At 46.1% G+C, this 22,902-nt stretch overlaps 1 protein-coding gene across 1 annotated transcript; it reads left to right on the top strand.

Moving 5' to 3' along the window:
- The first annotated feature begins 1,694 nt into the window (after nucleotides 1-1,694).
- On the top strand, nucleotides 1,695-20,846 carry mis18a (MIS18 kinetochore protein A). The gene is made up of 5 exons (XM_043701206.2): nucleotides 1,695-1,872; nucleotides 11,046-11,109; nucleotides 15,499-15,621; nucleotides 19,312-19,411; nucleotides 20,271-20,846. The coding sequence occupies exons 1-5, from the start codon at nucleotides 1,695-1,697 to the stop codon at nucleotides 20,349-20,351; spliced, it is 546 nt and encodes a 181-aa protein (XP_043557141.1). The 3' UTR covers nucleotides 20,352-20,846.
- The last annotated feature ends 2,056 nt before the right edge of the window (nucleotides 20,847-22,902 follow it).

Here is a 22,902-nt window from a genome sequence, read left to right as displayed (position 1 = left end):
AATACCTTCACTTCTCACCTGCCCTGTCACAGAACTGTTGATTTTGATATGGAGAGGCAGAATGGCTGATGATGATATGAGGACACTTTTCTATTTTTAATGGAAATCTTCAGGGTTGCATCCTCATCCTGCTGATACCAGGGAGAAACCTCTATTACAGTCAATGCTGTGGCAGCTGTATCTGTCCAACAGCTTGATGTTATGTATTTAGGTTAACAGCAATATGAATCCATCAGTACCTAGCCTCTCCATTGACAATACCTCAGCTGTGTATCACCTTGGTAACACACGAAACTTGTTTCTTCATGGCCCCAGGCTCATCTTTTGAGGATCTCATAGGAGGCTTTGACCTCAGACCTGCGGCATGCCGGCCCACGGGTATAATGATGGTGAGGCACTTACTGCAATCTCTTCTGTGAATATCTCCTCTGCCTGATGGATGCTTTGGGAGAAGTGACGGCCAGTAAACCATGGCAAAAAAACCAGGAGTGCACTGATCTAAACTGTCACTTTTCTGAACGTCCTGAAATCAGGCCAACTGTAGTGCTGTGTGTTCCGTATCAGACGTAACTAAACCTGGAGGTTTGAGTGGGGGTCTTTGATGTGTGGGTAGGCCAGGGTTTCTATAGCTTTTGCCCTAGATAAGAGCATTCTCAGAACAGATAGCTGACACTGCATTCAATCTGCCCAAAACATCTTATATGGTTTTATAATGCTCAGGAAAGCAATTATTTCCTCCAATATAAAACAAAGAACTGAAGATACAGCAAATTTGAAATGAAAACAGAAAACGTTAAGAAACTCAATAGATCTCAATGCTGCCTCACAATGTCAAGGACCTGGGTTTCATTCCAGCCTTGGATGACTTATCTGTGTGTTCTCCCTGTACATTTGCGGGTTTCTGTCAGGTGTTCTGTTTTCCTTTTACAGTCCAAAATGTGCTGACTGGGTGAATTGCCCATGCTAAAATTGTCTGATGTGTAGGTTAGGTGGATTAGCCATGGTAAATTAGGGAGCTGGGGCTGGGTGGGATGCTCTTTGGAGCCAAAAGGCTTTTTTCTGCACTGTAGGGATTCTGAGGTCTGTTGGCATCTCTGGAGGGGAAATAGAGTTAGCATAGTGGAGCATGGTGGCTCAGTGGTTAGCACGAGGGACCTGGGTTTGATTCCAGCCTCAGGTGACTGTGTGGAGTTTGCACATTCTCCCTGTGTCTGTGTGGGTTTCCTCCAGGTGCTCTGGTTTCCTCCCACAATCCAAAGATGTGCAGGTCAGGTGGATCAGTCATGCTAAGTTGCCCATAGTGTTAGGTGCATCAGTCAGAGGGAAATGGGTCTGGGTGGGTTACTCTTTGGAGGGTTGGTGTGTTGTGGACTGGTTGGGGCAAATGGCCTGTTCGCACACTGTAGGGAATCTAACCTAATTTCAGGTCCAGAACTATTTGACCAGCTGACATTGTGTTTTATCATAATATTATCCTCCTGCTGACTAAGTACCACTGGAGTGGGATGTGGGTGGAACATCTAAAATTGCTCTTTAACTTCAAACAAACTTTAACCAGCGGAAACTAGATACGCTGTAAAGGAACTGCGCACGCGTAGGTGTACGTTCAACGATGGCTTCGTGCGCAGGCGTGTAGCCGGCGACCTGACGTTCTCTGCGCCTGCTCAGTGTGGTCCTGGTGGACGGTTTGAAAGATGGCGGGAGTGACGGTGGATCTGGTAACGGACGATGAAGCGGACAACAGGGATTCGGGTACTTTCATCAGCGGGGATTTGCCGGTCGTGTTCCTCTGCTCCCAATGTCGGCTGCCGGTGGGAGACTCGCTGGCCTGGGTCGGAGCAAACCCGAAGGAGGACATGATCTACCTGAGCAGTGAGTGGAGGGGGGGGGGATGTTGGGGAGGGGGGGCTCTGGGTGAAGTGGGATTTGGGTGGATGGGGGGAGTAGGGTATCTGGGGGAGGGAGGGGGGCATGGACGTTTTTTTTTGGGGGGTGGGAATCTGGACGTGTTGGGGGAGGGGGGGTGGTCTGGACGTGTTGGGGGAGGGGGGGGTGGTCTGGACGTGTTGGGGGAGGGGGGGTGGTCTGGACGTGTTGGGGGAGGGGGGGTGGTCTGGACGTGTTGGGGGAGGGGGGGGTGGTCTGGACGTGTTGGGGGAGGGGGGGGTGGTCTGGACGTGTTGGGGGAGGGGGGGGTGGTCTGGACGTGTTGGGGGAGGGGGGGGGTGGTCTGGACGTGTTGGGGGAGGGGGGGTGGTCTGGACGTGTTGGGGGAGGGGGGGTGGTCTGGACGTGGTGTTGGGGGAGGGGGGGTGGTCTGGACGTGGTGTTGGGGGGGGTGGTCTGGACGTGGTGTTGGGGGAGGGGGGGTGGTCTGGACGTGGTGTTGGGGGGGGTGGTCTGGACGTGTTGGGGGAGTGGGGGGGTGGTCTGGACGTGTTGGGGGAGGGGGGGGTGGTCTGGACGTGTTGGGGGAGGGGGGGGTGGTCTGGACGTGTTGGGGGAGGGGGGGGTGGTCTGGACGTGTTGGGGGAGGGGGGGGTGGTCTGGACGTGTTGGGGGAGGGGGGGGTGGTCTGGACGTGTTGGGGGGGGGTGGTCTGGACGTGTTGGGGGGGGGGGTGGTCTGGACGTGGTGTTGGGGGAGGGGGGGTGGTCTGGACGTGGTGTTGGGGGGGGTGGTCTGGACGTGTTGGGGGAGGGGGGGTGGTCTGGACGTGGTGTTGGGGGAGGGGGGGTGGTCTGGACGTGGTGTTGGGGGGGGTGGTCTGGACGTGGTGTTGGGGGAGGGGGGGTGGTCTGGACGTGGTGTTGGGGGGGGTGGTCTGGACGTGTTGGGGGAGTGGGGGGGTGGTCTGGACGTGTTGGGGGAGGGGGGGGTGGTCTGGACGTGTTGGGGGAGTGGGGGGGTGGTCTGGACGTGTTGGGGGAGGGGGGGGTGGTCTGGACGTGTTGGGGGAGGGGGGGGTGGTCTGGACGTGTTGGGGGGGGGTGGTCTGGACGTGTTGGGGGGGGGGGGGTGGTCTGGACGTGGTGTTGGGGGAGGGGGGGTGGTCTGGACGTGGTGTTGGGGGGGGTGGTCTGGACGTGTTGGGGGAGTGGGGGGGTGGTCTGGACGTGGTGTTGGGGGAGGGGGGGTGGTCTGGACGTGGTGTTGGGGGGGGTGGTCTGGACGTGGTGTTGGGGGAGGGGGGGTGGTCTGGACGTGGTGTTGGGGGGGGTGGTCTGGACGTGGTGTTGGGGGAGGGGGGGTGGTCTGGACGTGGTGTTGGGGGGGGTGGTCTGGACGTGTTGGGGGAGTGGGGGGGTGGTCTGGACGTGGTGTTGGGGGAGGGGGGGTGGTCTGGACGTGGTGTTGGGGGGGGTGGTCTGGACGTGGTGTTGGGGGAGGGGGGGTGGTCTGGACGTGGTGTTGGGGGGGGTGGTCTGGACGTGGTGTTGGGGGAGGGGGGGTGGTCTGGACGTGGTGTTGGGGGGGGTGGTCTGGACGTGTTGGGGGGGTGGTCTGGACGTGTTGGGGGAGGGGGGGGGTGGTCTGGACGTGGTGTTGGGGGAGGGGGGGTGGTCTGGACGTGGTGTTGGGGGGGGTGGTCTGGACGTGTTGGGGGAGTGGGGGGGTGGTCTGGACGTGGTGTTGGGGGAGGGGGGGTGGTCTGGACGTGGTGTTGGGGGGGGTGGTCTGGACGTGGTGTTGGGGGAGGGGGGGTGGTCTGGACGTGGTGTTGGGGGGGGTGGTCTGGACGTGGTGTTGGGGGAGGGGGGGTGGTCTGGACGTGGTGTTGGGGGGGGTGGTCTGGACGTGTTGGGGGGGTGGTCTGGACGTGTTGGGGGAGGGGGGGGGTGGTCTGGACGTGGTGTTGGGGGAGGGGGGGGTGGTCTGGACGTGGTGTTGGGGGAGGGGGGGGTGGTCTGGACGTGGTGTTGGGGGAGGGGGGGGTGGTCTGGACGTGGTGTTGGGGGAGGGGGGGGTGGTCTGGACGTGGTGTTGGGGGAGGGGGGGGTGGTCTGGACGTGGTGTTGGGGGAGGGGGGGGTGGTCTGGACGTGGTGTTGGGGGAGGGGGGGGTGGTCTGGACGTGGTGTTGGGGGAGGGGGGGGTGGTCTGGACGTGGTGTTGGGGGAGGGGGGGGTGGTCTGGACGTGGTGTTGGGGGAGGGGGGGGTGGTCTGGACGTGGTGTTGGGGGAGGGGGGGGTGGTCTGGACGTGGTGTTGGGGGAGGGGGGGGTGGTCTGGACGTGGTGTTGGGGGAGGGGGGGGTGGTCTGGACGTGGTGTTGGGGGAGGGGGGGGTGGTCTGGACGTGGTGTTGGGGGAGGGGGGGGTGGTCTGGACGTGGTGTTGGGGGAGGGGGGGGTGGTCTGGACGTGGTGTTGGGGGAGGGGGGGGTGGTCTGGACGTGGTGTTGGGGGAGGGGGGGGTGGTCTGGACGTGGTGTTGGGGGAGGGGGGGGTGGTCTGGACGTGGTGTTGGGGGAGGGGGGGGTGGTCTGGACGTGGTGTTGGGGGAGGGGGGGGTGGTCTGGACGTGGTGTTGGGGGAGGGGGGGGTGGTCTGGACGTGGTGTTGGGGGAGGGGGGGGTGGTCTGGACGTGGTGTTGGGGGAGGGGGGGGTGGTCTGGACGTGGTGTTGGGGGAGGGGGGGGTGGTCTGGACGTGGTGTTGGGGGAGGGGGGGGTGGTCTGGACGTGGTGTTGGGGGAGGGGGGGGTGGTCTGGACGTGGTGTTGGGGGAGGGGGGGGTGGTCTGGACGTGGTGTTGGGGGAGGGGGGGGTGGTCTGGACGTGGTGTTGGGGGAGGGGGGGGTGGTCTGGACGTGGTGTTGGGGGAGGGGGGGGTGGTCTGGACGTGGTGTTGGGGGAGGGGGGGGTGGTCTGGACGTGGTGTTGGGGGAGGGGGGGGTGGTCTGGACGTGGTGTTGGGGGAGGGGGGGGTGGTCTGGACGTGGTGTTGGGGGAGGGGGGGGTGGTCTGGACGTGGTGTTGGGGGAGGGGGGGGTGGTCTGGACGTGGTGTTGGGGGAGGGGGGGGTGGTCTGGACGTGGTGTTGGGGGAGGGGGGGGTGGTCTGGACGTGGTGTTGGGGGAGGGGGGGGTGGTCTGGACGTGGTGTTGGGGGAGGGGGGGGTGGTCTGGACGTGGTGTTGGGGGAGGGGGGGGTGGTCTGGACGTGGTGTTGGGGGAGGGGGGGGTGGTCTGGACGTGGTGTTGGGGGAGGGGGGGGTGGTCTGGACGTGGTGTTGGGGGAGGGGGGGGTGGTCTGGACGTGGTGTTGGGGGAGGGGGGGGTGGTCTGGACGTGGTGTTGGGGGAGGGGGGGGTGGTCTGGACGTGGTGTTGGGGGAGGGGGGGGTGGTCTGGACGTGGTGTTGGGGGAGGGGGGGGTGGTCTGGACGTGGTGTTGGGGGAGGGGGGGGTGGTCTGGACGTGGTGTTGGGGGAGGGGGGGGTGGTCTGGACGTGGTGTTGGGGGAGGGGGGGGTGGTCTGGACGTGGTGTTGGGGGAGGGGGGGGTGGTCTGGACGTGGTGTTGGGGGAGGGGGGGGTGGTCTGGACGTGGTGTTGGGGGAGGGGGGGGTGGTCTGGACGTGGTGTTGGGGGAGGGGGGGGTGGTCTGGACGTGGTGTTGGGGGAGGGGGGGGTGGTCTGGACGTGGTGTTGGGGGAGGGGGGGGTGGTCTGGACGTGGTGTTGGGGGAGGGGGGGGTGGTCTGGACGTGGTGTTGGGGGAGGGGGGGTGGTCTGGACGTGGTGTTGGGGGGGGTGGTCTGGACGTGGTGTTGGGGGGGGTGGTCTGGACGTGGTGTTGGGGGAGGGGGGGTGGTCTGGACGTGGTGTTGGGGGGGGTGGTCTGGACGTGTTGGGGGGGGGGGGTGGTCTGGACGTGTTGGGGGAGGGGGGGGTGGTCTGGACGTGTTGGGGGAGGGGGGGGTGGTCTGGACGTGTTGGGGGAGGGGGGGGTGGTCTGGACGTGTTGGGGGAGGGGGGGGTGGTCTGGACGTGTTGGGGGAGGGGGGGGTGGTCTGGACGTGGTGTTGGGGGAGGGGGGGGTGGTCTGGACGTGGTGCTGGGGGAGGGGGGGGTGGTCTGGACGTGGTGCTGGGGGAGGGGGGATCTGGGGGATCTGGACGTGTTGCAGGTGGAGTGTGTTTTGGAGGGTGGAGTTCTGGTTTTGTTGGGGTGATGGGGTGAACCAGGTATGTTGGGCGAGGAGGGGACTCGGTGAAGGGACCTGGGTGCGATGGGGAAGGGAGCAATCTTGATGTGTTTTGAGAGGGGTCTCTGGGTCATGGGGATCTGGGTGTGTAGGGGAGGGCATGGATTTGGGGGTGAGTGGGATATTGGTGGCAGAAGGATGTTTCTGAGGGAATGGACTAGATGGCGAGAATCAGAGAGGGAGTTGTGGGATAGAGGCAGGGGGTGATTGGAAGGTGTAGGAGAGCAGTGAGAAGGAGCAAAGTGAGCTATCGAAGTGGAGGACAAAGGTAACATTAGTTTTAAATATCCAGTCCACAGGCAGTGCTGGAGAGATTTCCTGTAATAATGCCAGAAATTGGATCTTTGGGGAAACATTTAAGTTTTTAAATTGGTGTACAGAGTGTTAAATATTTTTAAGTGTTTAAAATTCAGAGATTTTAATAAAATAAAACTAAACAAGTTATTGAAACAGGTGAGTTAGTAATTTTATTCAGTAAAGAGAGTAGTTGGGTGATTTTTTTCTGTTGGAATTCCTTTTATGATGTGGAAATTGAAGAAAAAGTGACAGTTTATACTGTAATGTTTGACATTGTTTTATTTTCATCGTGGTACGTTAACAAGCTCTAATTTTAGTGGGATTCAATTCAACATACCAATTTTGTCAAATGAGAAACAATTTTGAAGCATCCACTCACTTTCTAATCACAATTGTTACACTGCACGTGGAGACCATTCAGCTTATTGTATCTAGACCGATTCTGTTACCTAGTGTCACACTTCTATCTTTTCCTTCCCTGCACATGTCCACTGATGTGTGGCTTCTCTCCATCCATGATCCTCTGATTTGTAGCCACTCCTTGTCCTTGATCCATTCTTATGCTGAATCACCTACGACATTCCTTAACTGATGCTGGAGCTCTGGGTTTGAGGGAGTCTAGACAATAACCAAAAGAACTATGGATGCTGTGAATAGGAAACAAAAACAGATTGCTGGAGATGCTCAGAAGGTCTAGCAGCATCTGTGGACAGAAATCAGAATTAATGTTTCAAATTGAGTGACCCTTCCTCAGAACTGATGGTAGCTAGGAGAATTTCAGTTTATATACAGAAGATGGGGTGGGGGGAGATGGTAAGGAGTAAATGATAGGTGTGGATAGAGCCCAAAATGAAAAGAACAGTTGGACAGACAAAGGCATGGATAATGATCTGGCTAGGAGGATGAATAGCTATTAATGGGGACTGTCTGCAAAAAAAAACAGAGCTTCCAGTTAACTTCTACTTTATCACATCGCCATGTTCCCTCTGCAGCGTCTCTGTCTGAGGCTTGCTACAGCGCTCCAACGAAGCTCAGCACAAGCTGGAAGAACAGCACCTCATTTTCCACTAGAGGGCACTGCAGCCTTGTGCACTCAGTATCAAGTTCAAAAACTTTAGGGCTTGAGCTCTCCTATGTCCTGACTCTCATAACTACCTTCACTACTGCTCTTCCCACCCCACATACTGCAAGGATTCTATCCTCTCCCAGTTCATCTGCCGACTTCATATCTGTTCAGATAATGCATCTTCCAAAACAGTGCTGCTGACATATCTTCCTTCTGCCATTAGTGGTTTCCTGCCCACTGCAGTTGACAGACTCTCAACCACATTCAATCTATCACTTGTGCTTCCGCCCTTGCCCCTTCCCACTATGCAACATTGTGATTGGGTCCTCCTCCTTCTCACTTTTCATCCCACCAGCCTCTGCATTGACAGGATCATTCTCTGCCATTTCAGACAACTCCAGCAGAATGCTACCACCAAACACATCTTCCTCGCACTTCTCCTGCCTACATTTCGGAGGGATTATTCCTTCTGGGGCATCCTAGTGCATTACTCGACCCCCGTTTCCCACGGCAACTTCTCATGTAACTGCAGAAGGTGCAGCACCTGCCCCTTCACCACCTCCCTGCTCACCATCCAAGGGCCTAAACAGTCTTTTTAGGTGGAGCAGCCTTTCACTTGTGTTTCCTCTGATCTTGTGTATATTATCTGCTGTACCCCAATGTGGCCTAGTCGCCACTGGAGAAACAAAACACACAGGCTGACTGCTTTGCAGAACAGATTAGAGTGGTGCTGGAAAAGCACAGCAGGTCAGGCAGCATCCGAGGAACAGGAAAATTGACTTTTCGGGCAAAAGCCCTTCATCGGGACTGCTTTGAAGAACACCTCAGTTCTGTGTGCAAGCATGACCCAACTTTCCCATATCTGCTCATTTTAAGTGTCCTGCTCACATGCCCACTTGTCTGTCCTTGACATGCTGTGATGTTCCAGTGAATCATAGCACAAATTGGAGGAGCAACATCTCATCTTCGAACTAGGCAGTTTACAGCTTTCTAGGCTCAATATTGAATTCAACATCTTCAAATTGTGAACCCATTCTCTCCCTTTCATTTAGATTTGCTTGTTACTTTGTCTGTCACCATGTCCTCTCTTTCCTGCCACCCCTGCATTGGGACTATCTGTTCTTTCCAGTGTGGCAGTTAGACACACCGTTATTCTGCCATTCTCACCTTCTGATCACCTAATCTAAACTATCAACATCCTTTTCCCTTCAACATTCCAAACCACGCTGCCCCCCCCCCCCGCCAATGCATAAATGCTGTCCCCTCCACATCTCACTTCAGCTCTGATGAAGAGAAATCTAGTTTTGAAATGTTAGCTTGCTTTCTCTCCATGGATACCCTTGACCCTCTGATCTCCAGCATTTTTTGTTTTCAGTACAGATTTCAGCATCTGCAGTAATTTGCTCCTAGTCTTGTTATTGCATAGACTGCTATTATATACTACCCAGTGTTAGCCACTGACAATCCCCATTAGTTATTCAGTTTACTAGCCAGATGGTTATCTACTCCTTTGTCTGTCCATATCAATGATATGGAGCTGGAAAAGCAGAGCAGGTCAGACAGCATCCGAGGAGCAGTAAAGTCAATATTTCGGGCCAAAACCCTTTGTCTGTCCAACTGTTCTTCTCTCTCTTTGGGGTCTATCCCCACCTATTGTTTACCATACCCTCCCCACCTTGGTCCTATTTTTTTTATAGATTAGTTTAGATTAGTTACAGTGTGGAAACAGGCCCTTTGGCCCAACAAGTCCACACCGACCCGCCGAAGCGCAACCCACCCAGACCCATTCACCTACATTTACTCCTTCACCTAACACTACGGGCAATTTAGCATGGCCAATTCACCTACCCTGCACATTTTTTGGACTGGGAGGAAAGCGGAGCACCCAAAGGAAACCCACGCAGACATGGGGAGAATGTGCAAACTCCACACAGTCAGTCACCTTAGGTGGGAATTGAACCCGGGTCTCTAGCGCTGTGAGGCAGCAGTGCTACCACTGTGCCACCGTGCTGCCCACTAAATATAAACTGACTCTTTCCTAGCTACAATCCGTTTTGAGGAAGGGTCACTTGACCCAAAATATTAACTCTTATTTCTCTCTACAGATGCTGCCAGATCTGAGCTTTACCAGCAATTTCTGTTTTTTGTTTTGTGGGAATCTAGGTTGTATTAGTGCAGAAATGCTGAGCTGGGCTGTTACAACTCGCAGCCAAAGCTGCTCTACCTGCCACTTGCTGGCACTGTTCACCTTTACAACCTTTATTCAGAAAGACTGAAGCAGTGAACAGGAATTTTTTTTAAAAGCATGGATTAGAAAGCTCCCAGCTCACTGTTTTTGTCCCATCAGCACTTTTGTAACCTCTTACTTCAGGTATTAAATTGAGATTTTGTGCATGAATGCAAGGACAGTGGAGGGAATAGGTACAAGGACAGCCAGGGAGTGGTAGATTTGGTGAAACATTATTTGGGGAGGGAGAGCAGCTGTAAGTCAGAGAAAGGAAGGATCTCCAGTGACTAGATGATTTGAGGAGCAGGAAGCACTAAATATTCTGTATTTGTACATTTATTTCAAGTTATTTCACTTACCATTGTAGGAATTTTATAATGTTGATTAGTTTACTTTGCTAGTTGTAGTGTTTTGTTTCTTTAACGAGGAAAGTTTTCAACCTAATTGCAGCTTTTGTATTGATTTTAATGGAAAATGGTTTAAGTCATTTTATTTGAAGTCCTGATTTTCAGGTACAGTCGCAATCTTTGGTGAGGGCTTGATGTGCTGCTGATCTTCCAGTTTGTTGTCATTGCAAAACAACTGCACTATTTATTTTACTATCCACATAGTTAATCTTCTGTTATTTATTAATATACTTTTTACGCAATTGAATAGATAAAGACTTGATAAAAGCACAAACAAAAATGGGCCTCATAAAGTCTTTGATAATTTGACTGAGTCTTACAGTGTAGCAGGGGCAGGGAAAAGTCATGTACAGTACACCGAGTGATGGTTACATAGGATAATGACCATTGTATTGTTGGGTTGACCAACTGAAAAAGCCAATAAAGCATATAACTTTGCGAGTGGGACATCATTCAAGTAAGCACTGTTGAAATTACTTTGAACCTTTTATTATAGCTGTTGGTTAAGCCATAGTAGAATGGATTTCTGCATTTGTATGTCAGATCTAATGAAGCTTAATATTTGTTTTGGATGTTTAAGTTATTACTTTGCGTGATTTTTGTCTGGACCATAGAGTAACCTGTCAGGGATTAGAAGACGATGTCCTGGAATATGTTATTAAGGTGAGGTACGACAAGGTTATAAATGACATTTTATCCTCTTTTGAAGATAGATCCACTTATTCTGATCTTGAGTACTTTAAGTAGTTGAACACACAAAGAACGTGGTCTTGTGTGTGGGTGACTAATCATTGTGCCTGAATTTTGAACTCCTAAGCTGATAACCTGTTGCTCTTCTATAGGTGTTACTAAAAATATTAAAGTAGACAAAGAACAGAAGGTAGACACTGCTGATGAGTCTGGTTGGTAAGTATACTCATGATTGCAGATTTTTGAACTCATTGTTGAAGATAAATTAAGAAAAATGATTTTTTTGTGGCTTCCCTACAGAGAATATTTTCATTCTATCAAATAATTTTTCTAGCCGTTAGAATGTACTTTTATAAGCATGTCCCTTAGATTACATTTAGACTTTAATTGTTTGAAATTATTTTTGGAAAGATTACTTTTTCTTTTGGCCTTATCTCTGTCTCTTAATTCCATTTTTCTTTTCCCCTCTCTACATGATTTGACTTTTTTAATACAAAATTCAAGCTTGTACCTTCTAGTACTGTGTGCCTCAGTAGGAACTGTTTAGTTTCCTGGAGATATGCTCTTCAAGCTAGTCCCAGATCCACCATAGAGTGCCACAGTAAAATAGATGTCTAATTGCTTTGAGCTATGGTTAGCAAGTTTGCAGGTGATACCAAAATTGGAGCTGTAGTGAATAGCAAGCAAGGTTATCTCAGAGTACAACGGGATTTTAATCAGGTGGAGTTTAATTTAGATAAATGTGAGGTGCTACATTTTGGAAAGGCAAATCAGGACTGGACTTATACATTTAAGGTCCTAGGGAGTGTTGCTGAACAACAAGACCTTGAATGTTGGTTCATAGTTCCTTGAGAGTGAAGTCGCAGGTAAATTGAATAGTGAAGAAAGCGTTTACTATATTTGCCTTTATTGGTCAGTGCATTGAGTATAGGAGTTGGGAGGTGGTCTTGTGATTGTACAGCACATTGGTTAGGCTATTTTCAGAATACTGCATTCAATTCGGACCTCCCTACTACAGGAAGGATGCTGTGGAAGTTGAAAGAGTTCAGAACCGATTTATAAGGATGTTGCCAGAGTTGCTGGGTTTGAGCTATAGGGACAGGCTGAGTAGGCAGGGTATTTTACCTGGAGTGTCAGAGACTGAGAGGTGATCTTCTAGAGGTTTATAAAATCATGAGGGGCTTGGATAAGGTAAATAGATGAAGTCATTTCCCTGGGGTAGGGGAGTCCAAAACTAGAGGGCATTGTTTTAAAGGTGAGAGGGAAAAGATTTAAAAGGGTCTAAGAGGCAACTGTATCACTCAGAAGATGGTGTGTACAGAATGAACTGCCAGAGGAAGTGATGGAGGCTGGTACAATTATAATCTTTTAAAAGGCATCTGGATGGGTTTATGAAAAAGGGTTTCGAGGAATATGGATCAATTGCTGGCAAATGGGACTAGATTAATTTGGGATATCTAGTCAGCATGGATGAATTGGACCGAAGTGTCTGTTTCTTTTCTGTACGTTTCTATGACTACTGCATTAAAAAAATCCACTAAAATATCTGGGCAGCTTTTTGCCTAATAAATTGTGAGCCCTTTGTTTGCCTTTGATTGCAAAATCCATGCAGATATATTCGATTTGTAGAGTTTGATGGATGTTGCAAGTAAATTTTCAACTGAAACCCATGTGACCTTTCTTATGGCACCAATAAGTCAGAACGTTCAGAACATGGGCCTGATAGGCTAGCTATGAACAAAATAGCACTCATTCCCTGTTACACGGTATTTATTTTACTGAGCAGTGCTCTAATTTTCTTAACATAACCTTTTTCCATATTGGAAAATTCTTTCATTTCATTCCAGTGAGGCTGTGTGCTAAACGTATGTTTGCTCTATGTCCACATGTTCTCATCCTTCAAATTTCTATGAAGTTCAGACTTTTACTTTTTGCCCCAATACTGGTCACAGGGAGCACACTTGACCAAGAACACACTTTTTAGATTTGGCTGGGGGGAGGGGGAAAGTGGGATCATTTCCTTTGATCTTTTTAAAAATGTGCTCATTGCTTTTGTTTTTAGGATGCCAGTGAATATAGGTAATAACTTTCGTGTATGTCCATTGATAGATGTACAGTCACTTCTTTGTGACAATGGATTAGAAATACAATTCTGCAAATTAATTCAAATACTGTAAAGGATGCAATATCTTATTCTTTGTGGATGAACTTGAGAATAAAATATCAGTTTCTAGAACTGGATGAGTCGAGTGTCTGGGGTTCCTGAACAAATTATCACACATCCTGTACAAATGACAATAACCAATCTACAAAATCTTTTTTAAAAAATGGGTAATCTAAACAAAAGCAAGGCTCCAATGAATAATAAATGCTCTCTATCCGGCACAAAGACCATATCATATAGCAGTAGAATGACACCATTCAGCCCATCGAGTCTGCTCCACTAATCATGGCTGTTATGTTTCTCAACTCCACTCTCTTGCCCTCTCTCCACAACTTTTGATACCCTTGCAAATCAAGAACTTTTCTATCGCTGAATAATATCCACTCAATGACTTGCCGTCCAAAGCTTTCTGCAGATTTCCTACCCTCTCGCTCAAGAAATTCCACCTCCTCTCTCTTCTAAAGGTTTGTCCTTTCACTCTGAAGCACTGCTGTCATCCTATGAACTTTTTAAAATTTGTCCATTCACTCTAGTTTGCCTAACTATTGATTCAATAAATTTAATATTATTTGTGCTATTTGCCTTTTTAGAAAACGTTTATAAACCTTTTTATAAGTTTTCATTTCTGAATGTCTGTCTTTTCTGCACCTCTACTTTTTATTTCCATTTTGTGTCCCCTTTTTTTCATAAAAAATTATTGCCTAATGTTTCTCTATCAGGTTTCATGAGACATTTTTTTTAAAAATACTATATCTACTTTTGATGGCTTTATATGGTAGGTGGTCGGAACCTTAAAAATGGTTCAAAAGAGCACTGCTAGATTGAGTTCTCTTCAAGCCTTTCTCTGATCGTAGGTTTAGAAAATTGCGTAATTGAACTATAAAAGTGTAGTTTTCAAGGAAATTTGATTCAAGGCCTTAAATAATAAAAGGATTAGTCAATCTTTGTGGATTGTGGATATCTATTCATGTTGGATAGTTTAGGGAGAATGAGGAGGAACAAGTAAAAATTCTACAAGTGTCGCGTTTAAATATTAGGTCCCATTTTTCACACAGGATCTTAGACTTTTGGAATATATTGCCAGCTTATTTAGATGAGATTCACTAAATGTTCTGTTTGTTTCTTCTAAGAGCTAATGTGATAAGTAAGTGTAGGAATTAGGTAATATGCAGAAATCATACTGGAACGTGATTGGCTTGATGGTCCAGCTGGTCTTTAACTTGGGTTATTATTACAGTTCTTTTGAGGAAGTAACTACCAACCTGGCTAAAGAGAGAATTATGGATGTGGTGTACTTGGGTTTCCAAAATGCTTTTTATACTGTGCCATACCAAAGGTTACGATGCAAGTGAGAATTCATGGTGTATGAGATAACATTATCATGGATAAAGGATTAGTTAACTAACAGAATGGACAGTATGGAAAATTGGATCATTTCACCTTAGCCAGCTTTAACGAGTAAAGTGTCAGAATTAATAATGAGTGATGGTGCTTCAATTATTTACAGTTCACATTAATAACTTGAAGGTAGCTAAATTTTCTGATGACACAAGATAGGCAAGAGTAATTTGTGCAAAGGACTTGGGAGTCTGCAACGAGGTTGGATTAGTGGATGGGCACAAACTTGGCAGGTGGATTATAATATGGAAAGATGTAAATTTGTCAATTTGGGCAGGAAGAATAGAATATTAGTTACTTGACTAGAGAAAGACTGTAGAACTCTATGGTACGGAGGAATCCTTGTACGTGATTAATCAAGTTAGCATGCAAGCACAGCAAGTAATTCTGAAAGGAAATGGAAAATTGTTCATTGAAAGGGGAATACCATAAATGTATGGAGGTTATGCAAGAGTTATATAGGGTGTTGATGAGACCACATTATGAATACTGTGCACAATTTTGGACTCCTTACTTACAAAGGATCTTATTGTATTAGAAGCAGCTCCGAGAAGGTTTGTTCAACTGATTTCTGGGATGTAGGATTATCTTATTAGGAAACATTGAGCCTGCATTCATTAGAGATTACAAGAATGGTAAGTGATCTTATTGAAACATGCAAGATCCTTGGGACTTTTAAAAATCGACAAAAATATGTTTCCCTTTATGGGAGACATTGGAACTAAGGGACACTTCAGAATAAGGGCCTTCCATTTAAGGTGCAAATATGATTCTTTTTCTTTCTCAGAGGGTCATTAATCTGTGGAATTCTTTTCTTCAGAGATCAATGGAGGTGTGGCTCTTAAATATTTTTAAGCCTGAATTTGATTGACTTGTCTGACAATCAATAATCAAAGAGTAAAGGTGGTAGACAAAGTTGAATTGAAGCCTTAATTAATCATAAACTTATGAAATCAAATATCTCTTGCTTCTAATTTGCATGTTTGTTCATCAATATTTATGTAATTTATATCTGTAATAATTTTATTTTTCTTTCTTTACAGCATTTATGTGTTGTTATCCTGTAGTGGCTGCTCTCTGTTGCTGGGTAGAATGTATCATTGCACTCCAGTCCACCTTGACTACAAACGGAATGTATACTGCTTGTCCGTAGCCTATATTGAAAGGCAAGTTTGTGTATCACAAACAAGATCTTAATGAATCACTTTCCCATGTAAAATCTATCTAGTTTTACAAAAAACATAAAATACAGAGCTCTTGTGACACAGGTAATGACCCTAACCTCTGATTCAAGAGACCTGGGTTCAAATCCCACCTGTCCCCATAATCGTGTAATAAAAATCTCTGAATAGACTGATTAGGAAATATCTGGATAACATGAGTTCTTCAAAACTAGAATACGTTGCCTGGAAGTGTAGTGGAGCCAAGTTACATTTGGCCACTCAACACTAGATGATTATTTGAAGAGAAATGTTGTGTAGCTATACAGGGAAAAGGCAGGAGATTAGTATTAATCAAAATGTTCATTAGTGGTTATTCTGATAAATGTATATACCTACAGCCTGCTATAAGAAAGAAAACCTTTGCCATCTGTATGAATCCCAAAATCAAGTTAGATAAACCATACATTTGCAAGTAGGGTTTCTGGTTGTATGATGTGGAATCTGCATGCACACTCTCTTGGGGACAGTACCTAACTAAACCCAGAGAGCCTAAGTGCAGGAACTTTGCTTTCATTCCCTAGTCTTTTTACATTGTGTTAAACAAATAATATTGAGAGTAGCATGTTTCCCCTACAAGCTGGTTCTGTCATCCCGTTTCTCCCCTCAGTCAAAGCAAAACACTCGAAGACACAGTATAGTTTTACCTCCTTCGTCTTTATTCTGGCCCACGTGCACAGAGACATGATTTCTCGGTCTTCTCTTGAACAGCAGTTTATTAGTGAATTATATAGTTACTTTACAGGGAGGAGCACCCAGATAAGGCAACATACATATTAATTGGGTGACCGTTTCAATCAGCAAGTTCAATAGTAGAGATAAAGCCATCTGCGTTATACAATGAATAACTGGCTTAACATAATGAATACTTTTCACCTCATTAACTGACTTTACATACTGAGTGCTTCCCCATCTTGTTAAATGGCTCTACATAATGAATGCTTTTCCACCTTGTCAACAAATCACCCTTGCCTCCAGTCCCCCATTGTTAACTGCAAGTTATATGATCTGAGTCATGCTCAGCTGAACATTTTGTTAGCAAGTTTTGAGAAGATATGTAGCTCAGGTTGAGGTTCTGGATGTAGGTTGCTCGCTGAGCTGGTTGGTGGGCATTTGATGCCAAGGGATCTGAGTAGTAGCCCACAAACCCACTAACACACTAAAAACTGTAGCTACTGAACTTGAAAGACCCTGTACAGTCAACAAGCAAAACTAATATCATTTACAAAATACCGTGCAAGGACTGTAATAAACACTATATTGGACAAACGAGCAGAAAACTAGCCACCAGGATACATGAACATCAACTAGTCACAAAACGACATGACCCTCTCTCACTAGTATCCTTACATACAGATTCATAGCTCCTTGAAAGTGGAGTCGCAGGTAGATAGGATAATGAAGAAGGCGTTTGGTATGCTTTCTTTTATTGGTGAGAGTATTGAGTACAGGAGTTGGGAGGTCATGGTGCGGCTGTACAGGACATTGGTTAGGCCACGTTGGAATATTGCATACAATTCTGGTCTCCTTCCTATCGGAAAGATGTTGTGAAACTTGAAAGGGTTTACAAGAAAAGATTTACAAGGATGTTGCCAGGGTTGGAGGATTTGAGCTATAGGGAGAGGCTGAACAGGCTAGGGCTGTTTTCCCTGGAGCGTTGGAGGCTGAAGAGTGACCTTATAGAGGTTTACAAAATTGAGGGACATGGATAGGGTAAATAGGCAAAGTCTTTTCCCTGGGGTCGGAGAGTCCAGAACTAGAGGGCATAGGTTTAGGGTGAGAGGGGAAAGATATAAAAGAGACCTAAGGGGCAACTTTTTCACACAGAGAGTGGTACGGGTATAGAATGAGCTGCCAGAGGATGTGGTGGAGGCTGGTACAATTGCAACATTTAAGAGGCAATTGGAATGGTATATGAATAGGAAGGGTTTGGAGGGATATAGGCCAGGTGATGACCGGTGGGACTAGATTGGGTTGGGATATCTGGTTGGCATGGACGGGTTGGACAAACATGAGAATTCCTAGAAGCATGGCATTCCAACTGGAACTCTTAACAAACACATTGAATTGGACACAATTTACTACCCCTGAGAAAAAACTGGAAATGACATCACCAACCCAAATAATCCCAAACATATAAATAGAAAGCAGGAATCATCAGCAATACTTCATCTGGAGGCTCACTGAAGATGTTACCTAGTATGGTGATGAAACGTCTGAAATTGAACCTTCCAGCTCAGTGAGCAAACCTACATCCTGAACCTTTTGTTTCACAAAACGTAGCTCTTTCCCTAGCTGCTCATACCCTATACACATTCTCATTCCTTCCATTATCATTTCATGATAACCACCTAGATGGCACTACCAGCTTTCATAAGACTCTGACAGCCAATATTTAAGCAAATTATTGACACACAGCATACAATTATTATAACAACAAAATTATTAGTCCATTACAATAAATAGAATTTGAAGAATCATCCCATGTGGAAAGAATTCACCAGTAAAGTTCTTAAATCCACACTCCATCCCCTCCAAGTTGAGTGGAAATGAGTCAGTTCTCTAAATTCTCCTTCAGTAAAGTCCAACCTGAAAACAAAATTCCGTCTGACCTTGCACAGCACTCCACGGAGAAATCTGAATTCTTGGGTAAGGGCAGTTAAATACTTAAAGCTGACTAGACTTCCATCGTTCAGAAGATGCTTCAGATGGAGGATACCAGCGCATCTGAGTGTGCAGTGCAGCAGCTGCAGCTGCAGGCTAGGTGAATGCAGCATTCTTTGTTGTTTCTGCTCCTGCTTGCTGTTAAATGTAACAAAGCCAACTGGCTATTATGATGTGAGCTTGATCAGTGAACCTTCATATCCCTTAAATGATCGAAAGGCAACAAAACTCACTTGGTTTAATGTCCGTAGGAAGGCCACTGACAAAAAATGTTGTTGTTAGCTCCTTCACTTTTCAAGCAATTGTTGTACAATTTCAATGTAAAAACAAAATCTGCCCCATTACATAACTCACAAAACACATTGAATTGAGATCCTATTCAAACAAGGCAAAACAGTTACTTAAAAGGATTTTCTGAACCAGCATTTTAACAAACCAAAATTTTTAAACATCAAAGACTTGTCAGCATGGCACGATTTACATTGAAACTTTCCTTTTCCAACCCAAATATTAATACAACCTTTATTTCAGCATTTCTCTTTTTTTGCATCTTCTCAGTGAAATTACATTTATAGCCCTCGCAGCGGATCACATGACACCACAGTCCAAACTCCTCACCTCCCCCACTCCCCCCAGGCCTATTCAGCCTCGATCCCTGAGAGCATCCTTGTAAATCCTTTCAAGTTTCACAACATCCTCCTTTATAGCAGGGAGATCAGAATTGTATGCAGTTTTCCAAAAGTGGTCTAACCAATGTTTCTTATCACAGTCTGGTTAATGTCATGTTTGAAAGCTGTTATGAATTTTCTCCTTTCTACTGACCTACCTAATAGCATGTTGTTCATCTCTGGTTCTTAACCCTGGATTTAAGCTAGAATGTTGTAACTGTGTCAAAGATAACTCCATATCCATGAAGAACATTCTGTTTTGTTTATCAAATTGTACACTGTCATCTTTGCTTCATTTTATTAGTTATGTCCTTGGCTCCACCATGAAAGCAGAATTTGTAGATGAGAAGAAAAAGCCAGTCGTCTTAGAAACTCAAGTTGAAGTTCTTGAAGAATTGACAAAGGTAGTTTCTGATGTGATTGGATATTCAGCTTAAGGTTATCTTCAGTAGATTTATTTTTGTTGATTTGAACTTAAATTTTGCTTTTCTATCAGAGTTACTTTTTAAAAAATGATTCACATTATTTTCAAATTAGATTGTTGAGGAATAATTTTGAAATTCAGGTTCTACAATATGCATTTGGAACTTGCATTTTATTGTGTTAGACATTAATTGCATCTGTTTAGTAATAAAGTTTAACTTGACAAAGGATTCTTCTAATTACTATTTCTTTGTATCACCTAAAAAACTAAATGATCAGTTAACCTTTAGGGGTAAACGTATACTATCACAGGTACTGTACAAAAAGCAAAGGAATATTCCTATTGATATGCACAGATTTTCATTCAGTTTAATTTTAGATTATTCTTTTAGTATCAGTTTCTCAAATAGTTAATTTCTGTGACAAGAAATAATGCTGCTTTTATTTCTGGATGTTGCTCTTTGTTATTTTTATATTGCTGAACCTTATGAGAGAATTTCGTGGGCGGCACGGTGGCACAGTGGTTAGAACTGCTGCCTCGCAGCGCCAGAGACCCGGGTTCAATTCCCGCCTCAGGCGACTGTCTGTGTGGAGTTTGCATGTTCTCCCCGTGTCTGCGTGGGTTTCCTCCGAGTGCTCCGGTTTCCTCCCACAGTCCAAAGATGTGCAGGTCAGGTGAATTGGCCATGCTAAATTGTCCGTAGTGTTAGGTAAGGGGTAAATGTAGGGGTAGGGGTGGGTTACGCTTCGGCGGGTCGGTGTGGATTTGTTGGGCCGAAGGGCCTGTTTCCACACTGTAAAGTAATCTAATCTAATCTAATCTAACTTTCCTTCCAACAGTCACAAACTGTGCTGGATCTAATGCTCGCAAGACTTGCTGCTGTTGAAGAAAAGATAGAATCATTGCAGAATAAAGAATAATTCTGACAAGTATGACATTCAAAATTTATAATATAGATGCCTCATATTGAAGGTATGAGCAGACGGCAGATGTCCACACTCAGAATTAATTCATTACAAGCAATCTTTGAGGAAGTTGTTTTCTTTCTTCCTGTGTCTGGTTGTATGCTGACTTTGTTTGTTGTCTAAATTCAAACCTTAGCTCATGTTTGTCAAATATTTTATATGTTATGCATTGTTCTAACTTCTGAACTTTAATTTCAATTCTTAGTCCTAAGCTGTGCATAAAAGATAAAAATTGCAATTAATCAAAATTATCACTTGTAAGATACATCCTATGTAAAATTTAACTGTTGATATAATTATTGTTTCTAATTAAAGTTTAAAGTGCAGTCTCTAACCATTTCACCTTGCTCCATAACTGTCATCATGGAATTGTTTTAATTATGGTTCTCTTGTTTTGGAAACGTGTGATCATATTAATCTGAAAAATAAAGCTGTATTGTATAATTTTGATCCATGCAAGCTACTGTTTAATTATATACATTCTACAATATTTATCTTTCATTTCATTCAAAATGAAATTGGGTGCAGTTTTGAAATCCCCTTGTTAGAAGTAAGATTACCCCAGTTTATAATTACTTTTTAATTTTGAGTAATCTGCGAGTATATTGAAATACTTATTTGAGTTTCATGCACAATGTGACTGTATTGACCAACAGTAAAAAAAGACATGTTAACCTGTTTTAATTAATTTCATATTAAACACTGCATTATGCAGTAACTTCAAGCTTGCAATGTTGTATTCCAACAATTCCAAATGCATTTTGTAAAAAACATCCTGTTTTCATTGGGGGTACAGGGGGAATGCATTCGTCTGGACTTTGAAAACGGAGCAGGATTGTGGACTTAACAACATAAAAGGAAGCAGTTGTGAGGGGAATCAGGCTGTGGTCGAAGTTAGGGAAGAACAGCATGCACCAGAGAGTGAACCAAGAGCAATGGTCATGGCGGGACTCAGGCCATAGCTGATGGCTGAAGAGGGGAGTACTCACCCGAAAACTTAGCAAAATCATCGTGGAGAGCCTTCATGAGGGGAATTGGCCTGTGAACAACACCAGGGAAAAATGGTACATGAGCATAGTTGGTGAGGGAGAGGCCCATGTGGGAGTGTTTACTGAGGGGAACTCTGATTGCAAACAGCTACTACCCTCAACTGGCTGGAAAAGTTCCCACCAGCAGGGAAACAAAATGGTGGGCCAGATTGGGACCATTTGATGAAGAGAAGAAAGTTAGATTCTTTGTAATGCTTACTTAAGGGGGACCAATGTTTCTGAAGACATAATGGTACTGGTTTTCTTGAGTACTGGGAATAAAATCTTCATGATTCTGATGAATCTGGTACAATCAGAGAAACCCACAGAAAACATACCGAGAACTATGCAGTGTTGGAAAGTTATTTTGTACCCAAACCACTGATCATAGAACATTTCCATTTTGAAAAACCATGAAGGGGCATCCAGTGTCCAATTTGTGGCCTCTTTAAAGAGATTAGCGGAACGTTGCAAGTTCAGAGGGTTCCTCCAAGGAGTCTTGCAGATCTTTTTGGTTTGTGGCCTCTGACACAAAGCCATCCAACAACAGCCACCAAGGAGAGACTTGGATTTCAAGGCAGGTTTCAAAATTGCTATCTCGATGGAGTTGGCTGCCAGCGAAGCAACACAGTTGGGTGATGTCACATAAAGTAGTGGGCACTCAGCAGAGTGCAGTATCAATCGTAGAATGCTGCCGATATAGCAGGGGTGACCACAAGAAGTCAACGTGTTAGATTCAAGAAGCCCAGTGCCGCAGGTGTAAGCAAGTGAGCCATAAAAACACAAAACATAAATGGAGCAGGCCATCTGCCATTCAATGAGCTCATGGCTGATCTTTTCTTTTTTTTTTCTTTTAACCCCCACACTACCACCTAAGTGCGGTAGTGCTTATTTTTTTCCCAAGCACCCATGGTGTGTGTGCACAGGTCTGAGACACAGTGAAAGACACAAAGTGCACCAATCTTTATTCAATTTCCACCACCAGGAAGATAGGAAAACACCCAGGTAGCCAGTGACAAACACTGCCCTTCACATCAAAGGGCAGTGCTGTGTGATCAAAACAGTGAAGGGGAGGGTAGGGACTAAATCAAGCTGATCTTTTCATTGATTCAGATCCACTTACCCACGCTCTCACCGTTTCCCTTAAATCCTTTATTGTTCAAAACAAAATCTATCTTTGCTTTAAAAACATTTACTGAAGTGGTGTCAACTACTTTACTGGGCAAAGCATTCCCTCTGGGTGAAGAAGTTCCTTATCAATTCAGTCCTAAATCTGCTCCCTCTAATCTTCAGGCTATGCCCGCTTGTCCTAGTTTCACCTACCAGTGGAAATATCCTCTCTAATTCTATCTTGGTTATTCCCTTCATAATTTTATGTTTCTATAAGATTCCCCCTCATTCATCTGAATTTCAATGAATATAATCCCAGTGTACTTACTCTCTCCTCATAAGCCAACCTTGTCAACTCTGGAAGCAAC

The sequence above is a fragment of the Chiloscyllium plagiosum genome, unplaced genomic scaffold (genome assembly GCF_037043375.1).
Source record: "Chiloscyllium plagiosum isolate Xiang-an unplaced genomic scaffold, Cpla_swu_hap1 HiC_scaffold_12, whole genome shotgun sequence".
NCBI lineage: Eukaryota > Metazoa > Chordata > Chondrichthyes > Orectolobiformes > Hemiscylliidae > Chiloscyllium > Chiloscyllium plagiosum.
This window is presented reverse-complemented; position numbering and strand designations above follow the sequence as displayed.

Coding starts and splice junctions, on each gene's coding strand:
- mis18a (XM_043701206.2), top strand. CDS start 1,695: ATGGCGGGAGTGACGGTGGATCTGGTAACGGACGATGAAGCGGACAAC. Junction 1,873..11,045: donor GGACATGATCTACCTGAGCA/GTGAGTGGAGGG, acceptor GCTCTTCTATAG/GTGTTACTAAAAATATTAAA. Junction 15,622..19,311: donor TCCGTAGCCTATATTGAAAG/GCAAGTTTGTGT, acceptor TCATTTTATTAG/TTATGTCCTTGGCTCCACCA.